General features: G+C 39.3%; 2 protein-coding genes across 2 annotated transcripts in view; both read left to right on the top strand.

The window, feature by feature from the left end:
• The first annotated feature begins 1,506 nt into the window (after positions 1–1,506).
• leprot (leptin receptor overlapping transcript) lies at positions 1,507–3,930 on the top strand. Its single transcript, XM_080034881.1, has 4 exons — positions 1,507–1,644; positions 2,017–2,092; positions 3,349–3,535; positions 3,775–3,930. Exons 1-4 carry the CDS (start codon positions 1,629–1,631, stop codon positions 3,889–3,891), a joined length of 396 nt encoding a protein of 131 aa, XP_079891007.1. The 5' UTR covers positions 1,507–1,628; the 3' UTR covers positions 3,892–3,930.
• A 5,052-nt stretch (positions 3,931–8,982) lies between these two features.
• LOC307254993 (3',5'-cyclic-AMP phosphodiesterase 4B-like) overlaps positions 8,983–23,372 on the top strand; it is a 60,423-nt gene continuing 46,033 nt past the window's right edge. Inside the window, exons 1-2 of the mRNA XM_080033584.1 lie at positions 8,983–9,051; positions 11,879–11,936. The gene's annotated coding sequence lies outside the window, so the exon portion shown is untranslated. The remainder of the gene's footprint in view (positions 9,052–11,878; positions 11,937–23,372) is intronic.

Here is a 23,372-nt window from a genome sequence, read left to right as displayed (position 1 = left end):
AACGGCTCTTGTGTGTCCTTCAGATATAATCGCAAACAGACTATGCATTCTGGTCATGTCAATGTTTTAAAATCTATGACTATTTCGCTTTTTGTTCCAATCGCATTTTAAACCAGTGAGTTATTGGCAAAAAGCAGCAGGGTATCAAAATCATTACAGTTGCAAGCACCACAGGTATAAATGACTAATCACGGCCATTGTCTTATCCTTTTTAACGCAGCATGTGGCTCTCCAACTGAAGTTTCACTTCTGCCGTGGAACACATTTATAACACTTTGTGTTCTTTGCAAACTAAGAAAGTCATTGGTATGAATCTGTGGGAAAAAATTACTCAGAGATTGTTGAATAGTTATTAACATGCTCTTACGTGAATACCATTTTATCTTGTAACCTTTGCTAATTTTCCAAGTAAAGAAGTGTGATTTTCCTGCCATGAAGCCTAAAATCACTTCTTCATTGAGGGAAATTGAAACTCATCAGCATATAACAACTTTAAATTGCAGTCTAGTCCATGGTACTCACTGCTCGGGGATGAGTGACAACATGACAGCTTGCTCATGCATATATTATGAACACACTCAGACACAAATGCATCTTTCCATGTCCGGAGTACAATGAAAAATAACAACATAGCGATGTGAGACTTATAAGGTGTAAACATTGCTAATGTATTTCTCCATCTTCTTGACTGCAGGAGACATTTAATCTGTAATCGGCAGCCTTTTAAAATGATGTCATCTAGCTCTAGTAGCTAAATGAGTTCCATCTGGAAAGCAGCAGCATCAGTCCACTAACATCTGGTCCAGCTCTGTGATCACTCATGCTCTTTGAAGTCATGTACCTGTACCTTTCTCTGTGGTTTCATCTCCATAGTACACTAAGCCTGAAGCACAACAAGAGGGACACACACCTGAGGTAATCTTATTGTGGGTTTAGTTCCATTAGAAAGGTTCCGTCGGAGTAAAATTAGAGAAAAAATATTCACTGGCATTGCTTAGCCGTTGCATTCTCAGCAGTTTTTTAAATAGTTTTAATATTCATTTATTATTTTTTAAACTGTGAATTGTGTTTTAATTGAAGAGTTTACAGGAAACATATTATCATGTTTATTTTTCAAAATTCAGAAAATGCCTTTTTTTGTTTCATAAACAATAACGAGGATTTTGTTGTATGTAAGTGTCCCAGTGTGACAGTCAGAGAGACAGCATGCACAAGACAAGGACCCTAAAAATTGAAACAGCTACAGGTTGTTTGTGGCATTCATAATTATTATTGTTTACATGCCAAAATGTCCTCTGATAAAAAGGTTGACAATGTGTAGGCTATAATACAATGAATAATACTACAACTATGTACATATGTATAATACAATTCAGATCATTTTCTGTAATGAGTATAAAAAGAAGATATTCAGTCAGTCTGGACCATAGATAGTATATAGAGATAGTCTGGACTGCTGAGGTACTGTCGCTTTAAGACGGTCACCTGATGACGAAGAAGGAAAACTCGATGGAGGAAGCAGGAAGTTCGTCTACCAAGAGAAAGACACTAGTGAGCACATAAACAATACAACACAAACACACGACGAGCAGAACAATAGCCAAACAAAGCGTCACACTTTCATCGTAATGGCAGGCATTAAAGGTAATTTCTTGAAGGTTATGTCCGTTAAGTTAGCCAGACGTCTTTCTTTAGCGTTCTTTAATGCTTCAAAAACGTTGCTATTTGTAGCCTATAGTTTTCGACATTTCTTGAAAATCATCGCTGAATCATTTCGAAAGCTATCATTAGGCTACTACGACTCTGTCCAAGGATTAAGATAAGGCTACAAGTTATTATTGTTACTCAGTTAAGTTATTTAACTTATTAGCTGTGCTGTTTTTCATACTCAAATGTTGACTTTGCAACCAAAATAGCAAGTCTTACGACCTACCGTGTTTCTGTTTCATTTCGTAATGCAACAGTGGACAATCTCTGTCTACTACTGTCTACTTTAATGTGTTTGTCATATTTCAGCACTGGTTGGATTGTCCTTCAGTGGTGCCATTGGACTTACTTTTCTTCTGCTGGGCTGTGCACTGGAAAATTACGGGTAGGAATTTGGTTATAACATAAACTGTTCAATTAGCCTTAATGAGTCGTAATGGGCTAGTAGTAATGGGCTGTTAATCCAAAGATATGAACAACAGCAGTTCACGAACAACAAACAAAAAAGCTACTAAAAGGTTACTCAAGCACTTTAGTCTTGTAAAATCGTTGTAAAAAAAAAAAAAAAAAAAAAATCAATGCAGCCAAGGCCTAGACATTTGTTCCCTAATTTGGTTCAAGCTCCAAAAATGAAGAAAGTTCAATAAATGTGTGAACAGACCAGATGAAGCCCCCGAGTCTATTTTATATCCCTGCAGATGATGAAGGAATTATTGACGAGAACAGGACGTACATTGTGCATCATATTTTTACACGTTGTATTGTAAAAAGGCATACAGCACATGTACGTCTCTAGGCCCAGTTAATTTGTCTCAAAGGAGAGGACTTTCAGACTCATTCATAAATGCCTGTCATTCACATTTTATATTTTAATTAATAGTAAAATCCACTTGATTGTGTATTGAGGCGATTTGTTTGTGTTTCATCATCAGGGGCCATTGAAATCTGTAATTGTCAATCAATATTACATCCATGTGTTCTTTTTCATTATTGTCAACAACAACCGATTATTAATTATGTTATAGTTTGTATGATTAGGCCACCTAATGAAGACTATCACTGACAATGCTAGTTAGGATCCTTTATCATTTCTAATGCATTGACTGATTTACAAGGGGATACATTATGTTCATCATGTTCAAAGAGATAGTACAATTGTTCCTGTGAAATGGCTGTTAATCTTAGAGATATGAACAACAGCACCAATTAATTATATTTCATACATTTGGGTGACTATTAAAAAGAATGTTCAAGGTCAATGCAGCAGAGGCCTAGATATATATTCCTAAGCTCCAGAAATGCTGAAATTTACGTTTCCATTATGCAACTCAATAGCGTCTTTCATTAGAGCACCCCCAGCCTTCTACATGCCCACGCTCCCATTTTGAAATGCAGGCTTTCTGTAAAAAAGACATTATACAATGATTTTCACTGGCTGAGTAAGACTTAAACTCAACTTAGTTTGTGAAACGTTTTATACAGTTGTGAATAGTAAAATAGTTTTGAGTGTTTTGAGTTTTGTTTTGCCATACAACTTTTTTTGTTGAATTTGCACGTCTTTATTTGTAATGCGACGAGCTGCACACTCATGCCATTGTATGTCATAAAGTTTAACTATTCCATACCTGTTTTTTTTTTCAGGGTGTACTGGCCACTCTTTGTCCTGATTTTCTACATATTAAGCCCCATCCCGACCTTCATATCCAGACGCCTCAGCGATGACACTGACTCCTCCAGCAATGCATGCAGAGAGCTGGCCTACTTCTTAACAACTGGCATCGTGGTGTCAGCTTTTGGGCTCCCTATTGTGCTAGCACGCACTACCACAGTGAGTTCTCTCTACACATATTTTTGAAAAGTTGATTTCCATAAGGCAAACACAGCCATCATTCCTGTCTTTTATTTGTTTGAATGCCTATGCTGCTTGCACCATATACATTGTTGTTATTTTTGCTTGAGAAATGCAGACTGCCAGCAGTTGGTTGGCAAAAACAAAACAATAGAAGTCTATGGATTTCTTTGGGCCAAAATACTTTTCTTCAATATGATTTTTGTTTTCTTTGACAGATCCAGTGGGGTGCCTGCGGTCTGGTGATGACAGGAAACGCTGTCATCTTCCTCACCATCTTTGGCTTCTTCGTCGTGTTTGGAGGAGGGGATGACTTCAGCTGGGAGCAGTGGTAGAGTGCCTTTAGACGGAGGACAGACAGAGGATGGATGGATGGATGGATGGATGGGTGGGTGGGTAGGTGGATAGGTGAATGGATAGACTGCAGACAGGGGCACATGTGTTCTGCACTCACTGGGAGATGATGCGCATGTACAGTGTAGGCTGCAAAATGTTGAATTTCCTGGGCATGTTTTCAGGCCAATCTTTATATTGGGATGCATCAGGTTTGGAAATAACCCTATGCACCCTGTGTATGTGCCTTATGTCTGGGACCAGAGAGACACTGATGCCTATACCCCTCTTATGTTATAACCCTATCACAATCCACCTTAACAGCACATATTTTAGCTTGTCTTGCCTCGATTTCCTTCCCCAAATCACCCTGTTCATTGTAGTTTCTTGCTATTTCATTATGCTTAAGTTCTTCCATCATATAAATGGATCCTAAAGAATAACTATTGCGATGTACATTGCAATGCTCACTGCTTTATCGGTCCTCATTGCTCAAGGAGGGAGTTGCTATACTGGATTATGGCTGTTTTATTATGAGCATTGTTTGTTGTTTAAAGTGTAAAGGCAGGGCAAGTCATCTTCGCCCATGCCATCTGACAACTAGATGTAGGACACTTAATCAGGTTAAGATATATTTGTATGGATGTGATGTTTATTTTGTTTTTTGTTTTGCTACAACATTTAAAGCCTTACTTTTTGCTCTGGAGCAATGTTTTACATTCTCACCAAAGATAGTTTTAGAGTGCAGAAATAAAGCATATTCACCAATGATTGTAATGCAGCAAATTGGCCCTTTTTAAAAGGAAGCTGAGACATTTGAGAAAGCTTTTTTTAGTTCATATCCTACATATAAGCATCTGTTCAGTTATCGTGTGGACAGGCTAGAGAAAGCGCCCACATCCTTTTTTTATTCCTGCACATGACATAAAAAGTTCCTAATTTAACGAGAGCGTGATATAGATTTGTCCATCATATTTTTACATATTGAATGGTAAATACAGCACATGTATGTTTCTAGACCAAGTGTGTTGGTCCCAAAGGAGAGCGCTTTGCCCTCAAACTGATTCATAAGTGCCTGTCAATCACAGTGTATATTTTGATTCACAGAGGCATCACTGTGAGTATGTTTTTTTTTGTGTTTCATCATAAGCGGCCATTCAAAACTGAAATAGTGAATGAATATTACATCTATGTTCTTTTTCATCATAATTCCTAGTCAACTGCTTTACAGGGATAGGATTCAGACACACATATACAGTTTATATATTATACTGTTTGCCTCAAAACTGACATGTTCGATAAAGAAATGTAGTTCTTTCTAATGTGACTTCCATACACATCCACTTTGAAAACACTAACAAGCACTGAAGAGTTTTCAAAAGATATTTTATAAGGTCCTGGCTGCATTTTTAACGATTAAAAACTCTATGAAAAAATAAAAAAATTACAGATTCTGTCTTTCTGCTTTTGTTGTGATGAGAAAAGTGATACCTTTACGAATCTCTGTAAAGGAATCCTTCTAGGCACAGAAGGAGAGTTGGCGTGTTTTGGGGTTGGGTACATTTCTGTCTGCCGAGCCAACCCTAGGCCTGACTGACAGGAATTCAGGTGTAAACAGCTTTTAAATCATTTAGATATTATGCAGTATTCAACAAGCAGCTTGTAAAACAACTCCCTGTTTTGATTAGCCGACTATAATTTTCACTGAAAAAGCTCTTTCATGCCTCCCCTGGTTGTTTTGCTCTCTCCGAACACACAGACATTAATATTGAACACCGACAACATTGTCAGTCATGATGAGCAAGCTGAATGATGAAGGATAATTATAGCATTATAATATAATAATGATCACATTCAGTTTTCAAAAGTAAATGTGATAGAAATTCACCACGCAGCTTCATACAACTGGAGTGGTTTCATTTCATTCTCTGCTCATGTCAGTCAGGATGCACTGAAGCTGCCCCACCAATTTGCTGTGTTAAGCCGTGTGCATTTCCTACGCAAACAAAAGAAACCTACTCTGTGCAAATTAATAGTTATTTCCATGAGAAACATCTGTGTTACCCGCCTACAGCGATTGCTTTTCACAAGAGAAAAATACAGCACATTTGGGACTCACATCAGCCAGGGAGGATAGCGGATGCACTAGCAATGCTGTGTGGAAGAAAGCACTTACGAATTCACAGAGGTGTGGAATATATAATGTGTACTGCATGGAGATGCCTGTTTGTGTCAAGCTCCAAAAAGTAGTTGACATCAAAGATTAAAATATACCGCAGCTACAAGTTGGTTTCTGGGTGTCATTAAAATTCCCCAAAACCATCAAAAATATCTTTAGGAAGACCAGACAAGCTGCTGTGCCAAACATTAAGAGGTGAGAAGGTGGAAAGTGTCTGAAAACTTTGGTGATGACTTGACTTCCTCTTGGATGTCAGCATACATAATTATTTTTCTGTGACAGTGACGTGTTTATAACAGTGCCACAGGAAGGGGGAACACCTCTTCTCACTTTTGTCTTAAGATGGTTTCTAAGTTTACATTACACTTCACAGTATGCGGAGGAATAGATCCATTCGAACCAGGGAAAGGCTACGGATCAAGATGAGTCTTCTGTTAGTACACCTTGCATGTAGAAGAGCTGGTGATTGGTCAGTCCTTCCTTGGCCCGGTTAAGACTAATGGTGTAAGAAAAGCTCATGTCTCCTAGCTTAGACCATAGACCATGTGAATCAGAAGTTTTACAGTGTGCCGAAACTCACCACACGACACCTTACAGTTTTTTTTCGATCGCTAAACCACAGTGGGCACAACTGGAGCGACATGTGCAAAACTCTTACACCACTATGCACAGCAGCAGTTCATGTGGACCAAACTCTAGACCGTTTTTCATTGCTAAAACACAATTTTCAAAACTCTACACACTTATTTCCTGGCGTAACCACAACCTGCACAACACTGTGGATTTCCAGCACTTTGTTCAAATGCTAACACACTGCTGTCACAACACATTCAAAACAGAATGGATTTCAGCCAAGTGCATTTCAAACAGTGCGGATTACAAATTCAGCTGAAACACTAAGAAGGTGTCTTGTTTTAGACTTGTTAGTGAACATATATACAGTATAAAGGGAAAGCTCAAAAACTATTTTTTTTGGAAATGGACCAATGAAGACAGGAGGGAAATGAGTGGCAGTGAGAGTGTGAAAGATTGGAGGAAGACCTTGTAGAGCTGTATTTTCTGCTGAAATACAGTAAGTGCTACACTGATAGACCCTGTTGTGTTGAGAGAGGCAGGGTTGAGGGTGCAACCAAATCTGCAAAGATCTAAAGTTGCATCTGTAATACGTATTTTCCAGCAAACAAACAGGTGAGAGTTGCATACTTAAAGGAAAACATTACAGGAATTGATTGCTGTATTTCAATTATAGAATATTTACACAGATAAATACTAAATTTGGAAATCTTATCAATAAAATATAAAATAAAAAGATGTGTCTATTGAAGCAAACTTCTGAAAAAACTGGTGTTATAAAATAAACAATTTCACATGAAAGAATTTCACTCTTTCCTCAAAGAAAATATTATGTTCATTGTGTGAAGTAACTCAAATTATTGAAACTGTAAAGATTAAAAGTTTGTAATTTGTGTATTGGGGTTTGATGCTAGTGTTTATACTATGAGTGTGTTCTGAGTGACAGTGTGTGTTATCTCAATGAGGCTGGTTCATAGTGTTTACTGCACTGAACCTGTTTTGCAGGTGAAGTGAACTGTTCAGCTCCAGTGACTGTTGGTAGTGCAGATTGTAGTTAGAGTTTTGCACATTGAGCTCCAGTTGTGCCCACTGTGGGTTTGCGATCGGAAAAAAAAAATGTAATAGCCCTAAGTGTCTGCTGACTGAGAGACTTTAGAACATCTGAAAGACAGGCTGCATTTATACTCAACAATATCTATCAGTGAGACACTTTGAGAAGAGGGAGTGGGAAAAAAGATGAAGGTGGAGATGGAGATGAAGATGAAGGAAGAGATAGAGCCTAGGGACACCCATTCATCTTTGTTCCAGGACAGCTGTTGCCTGGCAACAGCCAAGACATCAAAATTATTCTAAAAGACTGCCTAGTATGGCCTTGAACACTACACAGGGATTAGGGATACACAGTGTTGTAGAGCAACATAACACACAGTGTTACGAGGCGAAAAAGTGTTGTTGCTGTGTGATCCAGTCAAACATTCTGAAGTGGAGCTGTGGTACCTCGCAGTTGCTGCTCTGTTCAACACAACACAGCTGAACACCTTAGGCTACAAGATGAGACAGAACCGGATAAAGTAACAATGTAACACTACACATCACAATGCAATGCAATCCCTGACAAGGTTACAAAGGGATACAAATGCAACATAGTAGCCTACAATAATACTGTGGAATGTAAAGCACACAAGGACAAGCGTATCAGGGGCTAATACACTAGCTTACAGAACAGGGATCTAAATAAGCCTACACAATTAGATAGGTGACAGTTAAAAAAATACAATACAAAAATATTCATTTAAAACCTATATATTATTATTAGTTAGTTATCTTGGTTTAATGAAATATTCTCTTCACAATCACAACGTCATCCTCGAATAGCCTTCTGTAGCATAGGCCTATCCGTTGCTCTTTCTAATGAGATACTGTACATGATGATCTGTCTACAACACAGGAGGCTATCATTTATCTTTTCCTCTCTTAACCATAAGCAGAACACACCTGTACAGAACTTCCAGCACAGTAGTAGCCTAGACTCTTCATAACTGGTAGGCCTATTTAATCAACTAAAACAATAGGTAGTCAGTGAAAGATGGTGAGCCAGAGGGAGGGACACGACCATACCCTCCTCTAGCTAAAAATCGTTGGGATGCAGTGAGTGCAGCCAGGGAGTGGGAATGAGGGTGGGTAGAGAGGGCGTGTGCGCTGCCTGTCATTGGTGAATAGAAGCGTTTGCGTCGCCGGAGTCAGCCAATCACAGCGCTCTCGCGTTAGGAAAAGGGAACGAGCGCGAATGGCACAAATGGAGCCTGATAAAAAGGGGCGCGTGCTTCCCGAAGCGCAGCAGAGTACAGGAGACCACGCATCCTACCACAACCGCACCGGTAGCCTACTTTGGGAAGCGGATACACCAACGGTAAGACTACATGCTACATTCAACCGTCGTACGAGAGATAGTGTATCTTACTCAATGTCTTCTGGATATTGTAAACCTTTTTTTCAGTTTTTTATTAGCTTTTTACCTTATTTGTAGTCTACACTGTGCAGCCTAATGGTAACCTGCAGCGTACAGCCCGCGCGACCGTTTTAAAGTTTTGCAAAATTGGCAAATTATGCATCTCTTAGTGAGATTATTATGATGAACTGTAATGTTTTTTTTTGGTTCAGAGGTTTCCAAAAAGAAGAAAATGTTTCACCATTCTCAGGTGACAATTCCTTCCGTTATTTAAGCTTTAACGAGCTATTTTCGAGGAAACACAACACCGGGGTTCCGTCGAATATCTTGAGTTGCACTGAAAGGTCTTTTTATCCAGTCCCATCACGTCGGCTTCTTGTCTGTATGTGGTGGGCTGTGCTCTTTCTCCATCTCTCTCGGGACCTTGCATTGTGGGCATCCCTCTTCCCTTTTAGACCTGCTCATTTCACTTCACAGTGTCGGCGTGTGTGTCTAGTTTGAAACACATTTCCAAACGAGTGATGATGCTACTCTGGGCACGGCCCACACACAAGTGTTCACTTCGGAGCACTTTGCTTGGAGGTCGGTCAAACAAGCCATTCCCACTTGCTGTTTTCTCTCAATGCCGAGGCAGAGCTGTAACATATAGAGGCTGATGAGTTTGAAAGATATTTGAGTTTGAGACAATTAAGCTGTGGGGGAAATAATTAGGAGAATTGTGTAAATAAATATGTAGGCCTATGTAAAAATAGCCTACAGCCGATACCCAATAATGGAGAGGCTGCTGGTTGGGTCTATAAACCAAATGTTTTTACGCTGATACACAATCGATCTCTGTCCATTTAGCAATGATGGAGAAGTCTGTGTTAAATGAGGTCAACAAACACAGAAGACCAATAATAGCACCAATTAGGTTATTACTTTCGTCCTTGAGGAGAAATCAACATCATACTTCTTTTGGGACTTAATATGTTGGTGTCGATAGAGACTCAATTATAACCTTTTTGTATTGTGTAATAGGAGAGACTGGTAATGACCGTAACTGCTTTGTATTCATCATCCTTGTTTCAATTATTGTTAACTTAGATAAACTAAGCTTAAGCTTTATTTTATTTGCTTCTTTTATCCGCTTTTAAATGTTTTATAATGTGTTTAATGTATTCTAATCTTGCCCCTGTAAAGCACTTTGAGTGGCCTTGTGTCTGAATTGTGCTATATAAATAAACTTGCCTTGCCTTGCTAAGGCACAACACATTGAGTATTGGTGATCAATGACTTTGGCTTTCATGTCTAAATGCAATATCAAAATAGGTGAATTCTATTGCAAGTATTGTGAGTAATGATGAAACAACTCTGTGATCAGAACACACTATCGCAGTTCACTTCTATCTGCTCACATTGACAGTGCATGTCTCCTTGGCTGTGCTTTTATAATATCCCTACTGTACTGGAATTTATTATCCGTGGATCTTAGCTATACGTAGTCCAGCAGGTCACCTATAGCAGTTCTAACTCTGCTGCTGACCTGAACATCTGCTGGACTGTGCACAGATGTGAAAGGTCTTTACAATCTCAAGGCTGGCGTTTGAGGACTCTAACTGTATTTATTTCAATGTTTTATTTCAGTTACATAACGTCAGATTGATTATTATTTTTTAATTTCCCTCTTAATCTTATTAAAAAAAATCTAAGTAAAAAGCTGTAGAGGTTGGATTTGAAATGAGCTGCAAATGTCAGGGGGTACATTGTTCTATAGTCTTGGGCAAGCAACTGCAAAAGTTCAGTCACCAATACAAAACGAAAGCAAATTAAATATTTTCAAGAGCTGAGCATCAGTTTGTCATCTCACACACAAGCCCCTTTGTTATGCCACAGAAGTGACTTTTTACTGGCATGACACACTATTATGTTACCATTTCAGAATAAGTGCACTTCCCTTCAAGCCCAGTTTGTAGCCTCTCTGTAGTGTGCTCAGCCATGCATGCAGCTGGTCACTGTCCTTTCATTCCCAGTCAGTGCTGCTGAAACAACAGGGCACATACATTCAACTTCTTGTTAAAAGGGCTCCGGCTGCCAGACAGATGACTCACTAACTGGCTACTTGGTGGCTCTGCTGGTGGTATGGCTACTAACTATATTGCCTTTTCTGTTGATGTTAAAGGTGGAGTCAGTGATTCTGGACAATGCTCTCAAAATACATTTTTGTCAAAATCTGTGAATATCACAGCACAATCCCCTACCTGTCCGTACATGTACTGAAAACAAATCTGCTGTTAATACACAGCCAAGGCTTTGTAAACAAAGGGTATCTAAACAAAGGGGGCCCATCATAATGCATGTTTATAGACCCTTGGTTGTGTATTTTTTCAGACTGTGTGAGGGATTGAAAAAGAGAGAGATAAAACAAACCTGATTGTGAATACAGAAAGCATGTGTGCCTATGTGTATGTTTTATAGTAAGCTGAACTGTAGTCAGTTTTGCGTTTCGAGAACCATTGCAATTGTGCTTGATACCTAATATCTACAGGAATGTAGCAGCCTACACTGTTTTATTTTTTTTCCCCCAACAACTCGCCTATCAAAAAGTGTTTTCTATATCTGGTATTTATTCATTGCTGATAACATCTTTTAAAATGTCTCTAAATCTCCCTTTTATACTTGTCAGACGGAAGTATGATCGTAATATCATACTGATGCTGTCCAAAATATTGTCAGTTTTTTTGTTGTTGCTGTGATATGTGATCTGTGAAATTGTAATCCATACATTGTTTGTCTTTCGGTCTGACAGTTTGCTGACTTAATTCCTGCTCGTCCTGTCACCATTGGCTCAAGGTCAAAAGCTGTGGGTGAGTACACTTTTTATGTGTTTTTTTTATTGATTGGGTGGGAATATTGTGGTTTTCTATTGCAAACCTTATTGCTGATTAAAAGATTATATTTTTTCATAGGTGTTTTAAGAAGAAGAGATTTGTGTGTATGTATTATGGAGCTATTGCGGCAAAGAAAGTGATGCAAATGCAAGACCTATTTAACATATATGAATGAACACAATTTAATCCGAAAATATTTTATTGCTGTTAAAATAGTATTTTAAATAATTTTTTTACACAGATTCCAAAAGAGTGAAGGATCCAGCTTCTCATAATAGATGAATGTCTGCTTCTCTATGCCTTTAATCAAAATAAATTATCATCCACCGAAAATTAATTGTCTGAACAAATCAAGAAACTTGAAAATGCCACTTTGAGTTCTTGGTATTTGTGATGGGCATGTTCTCCTTTTCTTGGACACTTTATGGACTATAAGCAAATACTGTTAGTACATTATTATATTCATTCGTTGCAGCTCTATAATACTGTTAGATTATATGTTATATTTATGATATTTTGTGAATGTGTGTGTGTGTGTGTGTGTGTGTGTGTGTGTGTGTGTGTGTGTGTGTGGTCTATCATGGTTCATAGGCCCAACTAGTCTCTTCACAGCAGAATGTACCGTAGCCACCTTGTTTGTAAAGGTGGTGGATCATGTGGATTTTTTCAGTTAAGAGTCTCCAAGGAACACGGGTCAGAGCTGCATACTTATTAATATCTGTCCAAGTCATCTGTCATCTGACTGCTTTACAGCCATGTTGACAACGGAGGTTGCCAACTGGTGACACTCACCAGAGGACCTCTCTGCCCAAAATCCTGCAGCCTGTGCCAAGCCTTCTGTTGCCTCCTTACTCTCAAAGGCATTTGTTATGATTCGCCCTAGAAGCTGTAATCCATAGAGCTGGCAGCAGGAAGTTTTATCTAGTGATAGATAACTGATGAAGTGCTGACACAGACGGTACTTGACTCACAATAACTCAATGGGCGATAAATCGGGTGACTTTAATACAATGAGGTAATTAGTTTACGTGTCTGTGGGTGTTTCAATAGGACAGAATGGCACTCCCTCTTAATTATTGGTCTTTCTTAGCAACCACAATCAAACAGTGACTCATCCAGAATCACAGTTTCCACGTGTCCTGGGCTGGCCCACCACATGTTTCTTGTTTATTTCTTTTTTTTTCTTTAACAATGGTTTTGATGGGTCTCTGCGCGTTAGCAGAGCACTAAGAGCTCATGAATTAAGCATTTATACAGCCCTTAGGTCTAATTACAACATAGGGAAACATGATGGCATCTGTGATGAATGCTGAATATGACCCAAGGAGAAAGCTTAGGTGAGCAGTGTAGTAGAGGTCATCATTACGTGACAGTGATGTAGTTAATTTTCATTTAAAGGTGGGGTCAACAATCCTGCAGAATGCTTGTTGCAAAAATCCCTTTTTGTCAAAATCAGTGAACAGCTCCTCACAATCTGCTACCTGTCTGTACTATGTGTGCGCTGCAAAAAAATCCAGTGGTAATACACAGCCTAGGTTCTGTAAATGGGCATTTTGCTAGCTACGGTGGGCCCCCTTTGTTTACATATCTGTTTACAGAACCTAGGCTGTGTATTAACACCAGATTTATTTTCAGTGCACACACACAGTACGGACAATAATTGATTTTGATAACAAGCTTTCTCCAGAATGATTGACTCCACTGTTAAGGCAGATATTTCATTCCTGAATTGTAAATTAAATCTTTGTAGTGAGAAAAAAAAGGAGCCTCTTACAGTTTTTGATATTTGCAATGCCGACATGACGAACACACGGTGTGACATTGGAACAATCCTAGAATGCCCTTTCAACATGTGGCTCTGTTATGTGGCAGCCGGCTCACAGAGTCTGGTCTGTCCAGTCTCTCCTCATGTCTGGACAGTAGGGCAGTGGGTTCCCTGCACGTGGCCTCCACAGTGACGTCATGCTTCAGCTGCCACAAATCGGTGTGTTGTTTCTCTCCCTCCTCAACAAAGTCCTCTCAGCCTTCGCTCGTCACAAAAGTTCATTTCTCCTGGAATCTGACTCGGTGCACTGCTAATACAAACGGCAAAGTTTCCACTGGGATTAGTTTTGAATTTTCATTGACAAGTTATTTATAACATGTGTAACTGTTGAATGATGTTTGATAGGTGTCTACTTAAATAACACGATATACAAAATTATGATAACGTTTACACCCACCTCTCCACCCCCTTATTTAGCCTTTAGACCCTTAATTTTATATTTGACAAGCAACCAAATCAGGCAAGAGAAACTTCAATTAAATGTTCTCTCTATCATGATGCCACATAAGAGATACATTTTGTCCCTCAAAGATAAATGATTTGTCCTAAAAGCAGGGTTGCAAATAACTATACAAATACACAAATACAAATAAGCAAATTACAATTGATTTGTATTTGTGTGTGTCAAAGTTATTTTTTTCAATAAATAGATTGGTAAAAGGTCAGAAAAAAGTCAACATTTCCAACTTAGAGCCCAAGGTGGCTTCTTCAAATAGCTTGTTTTGTCCAAGCTTAAACCCCCAAAATATTTTGTTTATTACATGTTTGTAATAAACCTGTCCCCCTCGATAGAATATTGTATGATTCTTTTCAATTTAATACTTCCAAAAATCTAGCATCAATATTATTGTATCATTACAGGTCTTACTTAGTCAGTGAGTGTAAATCACCTGCATGAACTGCTTTGTGAGTAGGACAGCCCACTCAAACAGCGTGGGATAGAGGTATAAAATAAGGAAATTGTTTGCCTTAAGACATATTGTAAACTTCCAGTAAGGGTTTTTGTTTGAATATATAATACATCAATTGTCCTAGTTGATATTCCTGAAATATAAAAGAAATGTGCAGTGTCCATGACAAGTAAATACATATCCCTGAGTTACAAAGTTTTGATTTAAATTATAATCAGTTGCAAATAGCTGTGTAGCACACGAATAGCTGTAATTCTTGATATATATATATATACAGTATTTTAGCTAGAGTTAAAAATCATTCCTTGCGGGATGCAGCAGGGTTTTACAGGTGTGATTTGCATTAAGGTCAGAGGGAGAAACTATTATATATTTTGATTTATTTATGAAGTGATAAAACAAGATTGCACATCCTCTTTATTTGCTAATTAAAGTTTAACTCAAGGTTAGAAAATAACCCAAGGCTTCTTTTCTGCTTTGTTTTTTTAGGGCTGTCAAGCGATTAAAAAAAAAAATCTAATTAATTACAGGCTCTGTGATTAATTAATCTAAATTAATCGCATACTTATATGACACTTTTATGCCTGTTTATAAACAGTTGTATAGGCTCCCGTTCGTTTCTCTCTCTCTCTCTCTCTCTCTCTCTCTCTCTCTGTCTCTCGTAACTTTTGTCTCCTCCCCTCAGCCAGGTTTCTACATGAAATAAATTTAGGAACTACTAGCGCCGAAAAACCCCCACAAAAAAACAATCAGGCTAAATGACGACTGTCTATCTCCCACAACAGACAGCGCTGCACACATTCACCATCGTCCTACTCATAGCCAAAAATATTGACACACACACACACACACACACACAAAGGAGGAAAAAAGACAGGCATATGCTAGGAAGAGTGAGAGGGGGCGGGTGTCCATTAGCGGGAGACGATCGCAGCTAGGAAACAGAAGTGAGACACGGAGGAAGATTGAGAGATACTGTTTTGAACCTACATTGTTAATTAGGCACCCACTAAATCAATAATGCACAGACACTGCGGAGAATAACATAAGACGTATTCCTACCTTCATGCTTATTTACCCGGAGCAGCCCATAACACATCCATAGAGCCCTCAGCCCCTTTCCCCTGCTTCTTTCTTTACTCTTTAATCCCGTGCGGGCCGTGTGCAGCTCCGCTAGCGTCTCACCTCTTTTGCACCGGGTCAAAGGGCAATATAGAAGTGCGATTAATCTGCGTTAATTTTTTTAATTGCGTTAATTTTTCTGTGATTAATTAATCGAAATTAACGCGTTGATTGACAGCCCTAGTTTTTTTTATGAGTTATGTTATCAGTTAACATCTACAGTATGCATCGAATTGCAGATCTCAAAGTTTGAATAAAGTGGGTGTGGTGTTGTAAGGATATAGTGAAGAAATGTGGGCGAGTCCAACAGTCAGAACAGGACTTGCTGAAATTCTGTCAACAGCTGTCTTGTCTTGTGACCTGTGAAGCCTACTTCTCCATTTAGCACTCACAATTTGAGTATTTGAAGGCTAAGTATACAGGTTCCCCAATGAATGGATCAAAGCTGGGTAAGTTATGTCAGTCCGCTTGATTGTCACTTAGAAGTCTTTTGAAGGCTCTTGTTGTTGGATTACCGAGTAATTGAATGTAATATTAACCCATTTCCACACATGGGTTTCTTGAGACTCTTCTGTTTTGGTGCAACAAAAGCCACATTGTGTGGGTGTCCAGTGATTTTAAATGTGCGAAGGACAGCTGCTGACTAATCCTCCAAAGCTCTCTTTTGTGCACACCCTGACGCTATTTGACAAAGGTTTGACTGGTCAGATTGGCAGAGTTTTATTTTAGCGCTTTTTTCTCACCTTTTTTATCAAACATTTGTTGTCATAATTGCATTGTGATTTCACTATTTACAGTAAATCATTATGTTGGATGCTAGTGGATGAATACCATATATAAAGGATAACCCTCTCTTTTTACACATTCAGACATTCTTATACCTACTTATTTCTGGCAGGGTCAATTGGGATGGTGGTGAGGAGCTGATGTCTCTTCCAGCATACAGATGGCAAAAGGCAGGGAAAGGATCTGGACACTGGTCGCTAGTCTTATCACATACATGCCGCTTCAAATTCAAGCTCTCAGTTTAGTTAATGTAAATTTCTTTGGACTGTGGCAGGAAAGCTACAAAACTCCACACAAAACCGCTTAACATACTAACCACTTAGCTATTTAAATTTTTGATGAGTCTGCAGATTCCTTTTTTTTTCATCAATTAATTATTTGGTCCATAAAAAAGTGGAGCACTTTTTTTCCAGTGTGCCCAAAGACAATATACTGTACTCAATCATACATACTTAATACTTTTTTTACGCAGCCATGTTTCAGGTCAGATCCAACTGCCTTCTCCTTAAGTTGTAAATTGTAAATGATTCTTGTTGTTCATCCGAGCCGAATCCTTACAATCTGCATCTCGAGTGTTGCTTCATGACCTTGCATTCTGTTGCTCACTTAACATCAACAACCAATTATTTGTAGAGGTTCATGCTGGTCTCACAGAGATAAGAGGTAACTTGAGGCTTGTTTCTCTAAGAAGTGGAGACATCAGTGCATTTTCAATCCAATATTTATTTTTTCTTTTCCGTTTATGTTTTGAGTGTCTGCTCTATTGGATTTAGGTTTAAATGTTCGGCAGAGTCTCAGGCTAATTCCTTTTGTGGATGTAGTGACAGAGCGGTGACTTTTTTTTTACTCAAGTGCTGATGCTTAGTAGAAAAAAGCTTTGTTACAAACATTTAATTTCTCTTAGCTTCTACAAGTAAATATTTGCGGTGTCTTAAAGCTGCAGTTGATAATTTGAGCCGTTGGGATCCCAACGGCTGTTTCCCCAACGCTCTACCTGCTGTAGCTCCTCCCTCTGAACAACAGCTTCGCGCGTTCATGTGAATTCAGTTACATTGACAGGAGACAAACACCATGTCCGATTCCGAGGTGATTAAACATTAGTAATGATAACTACATACGTACATATTGAGCATACATTTTAATCACAGACATACCATGTATGTTAGCTTAAAATCATTGTAAGTGTGCTGGTAGGCCTAACAAAAGTAGCTGTAACAGCCAGGCAAGATAGCAAACTAATTGTAACAGAGCGGAGAGGTGTGTGTGTATCTCCTATCAATGCTCCTGCTCTGACCGCAGCTGGGAGGGGCTGCTCGGGCAGTGTTGCCAACTTAGCGATTTTGTTGCTATATTTAGCTACTTTTCAGCCCCCCTGGCGACTTTTTTTTCAAAACAGCGACAAGCGACAAATCTAGCTTTTTTCTGGTGTAATTGGTGACTTTTTCGCCGAAGCAAATATCACTTTTAACGCTTCTCAACGAGCAGCGGGAGCCTCCTGGCCCGTCCCCCGTCACAGAGCACTGACAGACGGCCCGGTCCTTGCGCAGCAGCCCCTCCCAGCTGCGGTCAGAGCAGGAGATAGCCTACACCAGGGCTATTCAATTAGTTTTGAATGGGGGCCGGTTGGTGGAAATGATCCAAAATGAGGGGCCAGAAAAAAATGCCTAAAATTGATGAGCATTACATCAATAGCTACATATACTGTAAAACACTACAACGACATAGGAGTGCATATATTGTCTTTATTTTATCAAATAGAGTTCACCAGCTTATCAAAAAAAAATCCCAATTTGATTAACATAGGCTGTCTGTTGTTTAAGTGTTTAACAATCTTATCAGTTCAGGAAAACACAATAGGTTAACTCTTCAACAGTTTATCAAAAAATACATAGAAATAAATGTACTCTAAGTGCAACAGCTTATCAAAATACAGGTAGGCCTAGGTTTACTGAGAGTGCAACAGCTTATCAAAAAAAAATAAATGTAGGCTACTCTAAGTGCAACACCTTACAGTGGCCCCCCCACAATATGTGTTTGTCAAGGGGTCACTGCCCAGGGTCATGGGAGGCGCGGCGAAATTTGTCTGTATTTTGCTCAAAGATGCCAATGCACAGTACAGAAATAAACAACTGCTTATTTGAATACAAAAAAACTACAGACACTGACTTTACAGTTGTGCAATTTTGTTTGCTATGTGAAGGTACAAATTTTGTGCAAACATGCAAAGTTCTACTGGTGCAATATTATGCAGACACACTAAATACAAATAATGGACCATACACTGTGGTACAATCGCGCCCGCAAAGCTGCATACACAGAGCAGCTGATAGAGAAAAGCTTGGAGACACATGTGCACATTTATTTACTGCAGATTGCGGCCTTTCGCGCAGTTATGACCATGCAAAAGCACACATCACACATGCTAGTACATTGTGCACCACTAAAAAAAAAAAAAAAAAAAAAATTTTTTTTTTGGGGTCGGTCGGTAGTCAAGGCGGGGGCCAGTAAATATTCCTTCGCGGGCCGCACCCGGCCCGCGGGCCGCCTATTGAATAGCCCTGGCCTACACCTCTCAGCTCGGGGCTCCCGCTGCTCGTTGAGAAGAGATGATACTTGCTTTGGCGAAAAAAGTCACCAATAACACCAGAAAAAAAGCTAGATTTGTCGCTTGTCGCTGTTTTGAAAAAAAAAAGTTGCGAGGTCGCGGTCGGAGAGGTCTTGATGTGATAGGGCAAGAAGACATGGCCGGTGTACTTTTTTTCAAGCTCTCTCCGTCTCCCTTTCAGCAGTTAACTTTTCATTATTCGTCTTTCCTCGTTTTTTTGCTGTCTTAGCGGTGTTAGTTGTTAGTATCCTGGGAATGGTAAATTGAGGGTTCGTTTGTGAAGACATTGCCACTCGCTGTCCGCCGTAGTAGCCTTGTACCAAACAGTAGGCTAGTGTCAGACTGCTAGGGTCGTGAACGCTCACGCAACTGACGCATCAACGTCGTTGCCAAGGTCCCACAGCCAATAAGAACGGAGAATCTGACCTCGCTCTGATTGGTCAAAATTAACATGAGCGGTGGCAATTTTGGGGGGCAGCACACAGAGGCAGGGGGGAGCAAAGTGATAAAAAAATATTTTCAGACCACTTCACCTACATATAGCTGAATGGCTATTATGACAGTTTTGCCAAATATTACAGTAAAAAAACTCTCAACTGCCGCTTTAACTTCAAAAGTGATAACCAATGTATCCTTTCAAAGTGCCCAACCATCTGCTTTCAGTCTTCAATAAAATAAATACAAAAAAAACAGGTTAAGTTTGAAGTGTGCCATGTTTAACAAGGCAAAGCACTGACAAAAAATCCCAATGACAAGCAAGCAATTAGTAAGCCTAGTGCCATATACTGTAAATATAGTACTTTAACATGTGTTGCCTAGGGATTGACACAAAAGTACTACTGATATGATTTGTTGATTAGTTAATCAGTCACGGACACCTGGATTTTCAACACACAATAAAGATGTCTCTTAGGCCTATGAGAGTTTGTTGGCTTTTTTGTGTGGGTATTTTCCAACATTTAACTGTATAGGATTTTTTTTTAAATCAATAGATTAATGGTTATTGACAATAGTGCACACATATTCACATATTAATCAAAATATAAGCTAGCAGTATAACTAGCAAAATATCAAGGGGGTAATAATAATAATAATTATTAACAGTTTTTATTATTATTATTATTATTTTTTATTATATATACACATGTCCCCCAACAGCTTGTTACAAAATATAACCGTTACAATTTATTGAAACTTTTGAGTGCGGTGTACTAGGGGTGGGAAAAATAATCGATTTTCCGATTAATCGCGATTCTCTCTCGAACGATTCCGAATCGATTCATAAAAGTTAACTGGTCATAGAAAGTCATATTTGTGACAAGAAAAGCTTTTTCTCTAATACAATATTAGAGAAGGTAATTTATCAGTTGATTGTATTTATTGATTATCGCAAAAGTAGGAAGTGATTAGCAAACTCTGAGTAGCAAACTCAGATGTGTATATAAATATATTTTTGAAAACACACATAGGTATGTACGTAAAAAAAAAAATTGCATCGAGATGCATTGAGAATCGATTTTGAATCGAATTGTTGACCTCGGAATCGGAATTGAATCGTGAGGTGCCAAGAGATTCCCACCCCTATGGTGTACTGTACATGGTGTAAGTGCTCCTTAATGTCTCGGATGGCATTAGGGTCATACGGACCTCTCTGGATCTTTTATTCCTCTAAAGATTTGTGCTAATGGTCTTGACGCTTTAAAACCATTGTAGGCTCACACACCCTTATTGCTGAATTGCATGACATGATTTCACATAACCTTCAGATCTAACTTTTTATGTAAGGATGCAGGACAGATGTTTTTTTTTGGCATGCTAGGGCGTTCAGTACTCCATATGATATTACTATGTTAATAATGTTAACTGTTGAAAGATTTAATGATTTTCTAATGACATGTTAAATGCCTCTGCGGAAACATTCACCTTATCATGGTGGAGAGGATTGTGTGTCCCTATGAACCTGAGGGCTGTGTTGTCGGGAGCCTAGTGCTCCTAGTAGGGACTCCCAAGGCAAAGTGGTCTCAGGTGAGGGGCCCATCTAAGAATGGTTCAAAAAGAATCCATGGCACAACATAATAGAGGAGGAGAAACCCTTCCTGGAGGAAGCCCGAGGACCCCATCTGGAGCCAGGCCCAGAAAAGGGGCCCGCTTGCGAGCATCTGGTGGCATTGTCTGCCACAGGGCCGGGCTGGGCAAGGCCTGAAGAAGCAGTGGCACCAAACCCCTCGCTGCCGCACGGGTGGCAGTGAAGGGCGGGGGCTTCGATGGACCAGACCTGGGTGGCAGAGGCTGGCTTTGGGGACGTGGAATGACACCTCACTGTGGTGGAAGGAGCCGGAACTGGTGCGGGAGGTGGAGTGCTAAGAATTAGATCAGGTGGGGCTTACCTCCACGAACTCTCGGCTCTGGAACCAGCTCTGGAAGTCGTGGTGGAGAGGGATTGCAGTTCAGTGGGCTGAGGATCTCATCGCTGCTTTTTGCGGATGATGTGGTCCTGATGGCATCATCAGCCTGTGGCCTTCAGCTCTCACTGGATCAGTTTGCAGCCGAGTTTGAAGCGGTTGGGATGAGGAATGTTGCTGTCAGATCATGTCTATTCAAATTTCCCCAAAAAACATTACTGGCATTAAAATGCAGAACTCATCGAGTCTTTAAATAGTTGGCTGGTTTCACATTATATTTTACAGCAGTAGTATTTCTGGGTTGAAAGTATGAAGAATCTGAATGCTGTTTTTATGATATCTATAATGGACACATCTTTGCAGCGTCATACATTATTGAGAACATTTTCCTCTTGCTGAGTTTTGAACTAGCAGTTCAACCTTACAGAGCTACCTTAAATAACCACATACAGTCTCTTTGTGATCTTTGGTCATTGTACCTCCATGTCATTTTTCTACAATAACTGCAGGGAGCTGCACAAGATTGGGTTGTTTGTGCAGATGAGAAATTCTGATTTCATACCACTTGACTTGGCAGCAGCTGGAAAGCACTCACAGGCGCCTCCCTCGCCTGCAGTGCTATACTGACTCTCCCACAAGGACACGCTGAGTGACAAATGAGGGCTAATGTGCATGTTACAGGGGGGGTCAATAGTGACACGGAAAATATGGATTCATGTCTGTGACATGGATTCATCAGTCATGTCTGCCTGTTGGTGGTTTTCCACCAGATGTGGTCCGTCTGTGACTAATGAGTGTAAATCACTGCATTCAAAAGAGTCTGACAAATGACTGTAACTGGAAAGACTGGCGGGACTAGTATTTTATTCAGTTAAGTGGTGTTATTTAAGTTTAGAACATATACAAATAATATATAATTAACACAAATGCATTTCTAATGGGTTCAAGCACTGAAAGCTGGCATCAAATCAAAAGTTTTTGTATTGCTTATTTTTCATTCGAGAAAATGTGATCTTGACAACAAACATTCTGCAGAATTGCTGACACCACCTTTTATTAAAACCTTTAATATAAGTTTGTCCTTTGTGGAATGTTTTGTTGTTGAAGGAAAACAGACTCTTCTTACAGTATAAAATCGAATCAACCTATGAACAGCAGTTTTTTGAGCTAAATAAATGCTAATGCCAGCTATGCTAACATACTTACAATTTCAATGCTAACATGCTGATATTTGTTGGACACTCTCTGCATGTCATTCCCCTTAATGCCCCATTTGATCTCTGTCTCTCCCAAGCTGTCTAGCATAAAATTAGCAAAAAATTATATAATATGCTGATATTTAAGAGTTATTATGTTTACCCCGTTCACCATCTTAGTTTAGTGTGTTAGCATTCTAATTGCTAATTGTTGCTAAACACTCTTGTGCAACTGAGGCTGATTGGAATGTCTTTAGTTGTCCAGGTTTTTGGTCATAAAAGTACTGGGCAAATCTGAACTTTGACCTGATGTTAGAGGAAAATTCAGGGGATCAGCATTAGTTTTTTGGACAATTTTTTCATTCCATTAAATGTCCTCAAGGTAAGGTATCAAATTATTGTTTAGGTTTTAATGTCAAATCTTAATAGCCTACAAAACACATTTGAACACATTTTTTTCTGCCTTCATGGTGTGTTTCCAGTATTTTCACTGCAATATACTGTACCTGTCGAACTGTACTAATTGTAACTGCTGAGAGAGGTAATCCATCACAGTTCATGTTAC

This window comes from Ammodytes marinus (genome assembly GCF_949987685.1).
Source record: "Ammodytes marinus genome assembly, chromosome: 9".
NCBI lineage: Eukaryota > Metazoa > Chordata > Actinopteri > Uranoscopiformes > Ammodytidae > Ammodytes > Ammodytes marinus.
The sequence above is the reverse complement of the archived record's forward strand: the minus strand, read 5'-3'. Positions and strand labels throughout refer to the sequence as shown.

Coding starts and splice junctions, on each gene's coding strand:
- leprot (XM_080034881.1), top strand. Junction 2,093..3,348: donor TGTGCACTGGAAAATTACGG/GTAGGAATTTGG, acceptor TTTTTTTTTCAG/GGTGTACTGGCCACTCTTTG. Junction 3,536..3,774: donor TGCTAGCACGCACTACCACA/GTGAGTTCTCTC, acceptor TTTCTTTGACAG/ATCCAGTGGGGTGCCTGCGG.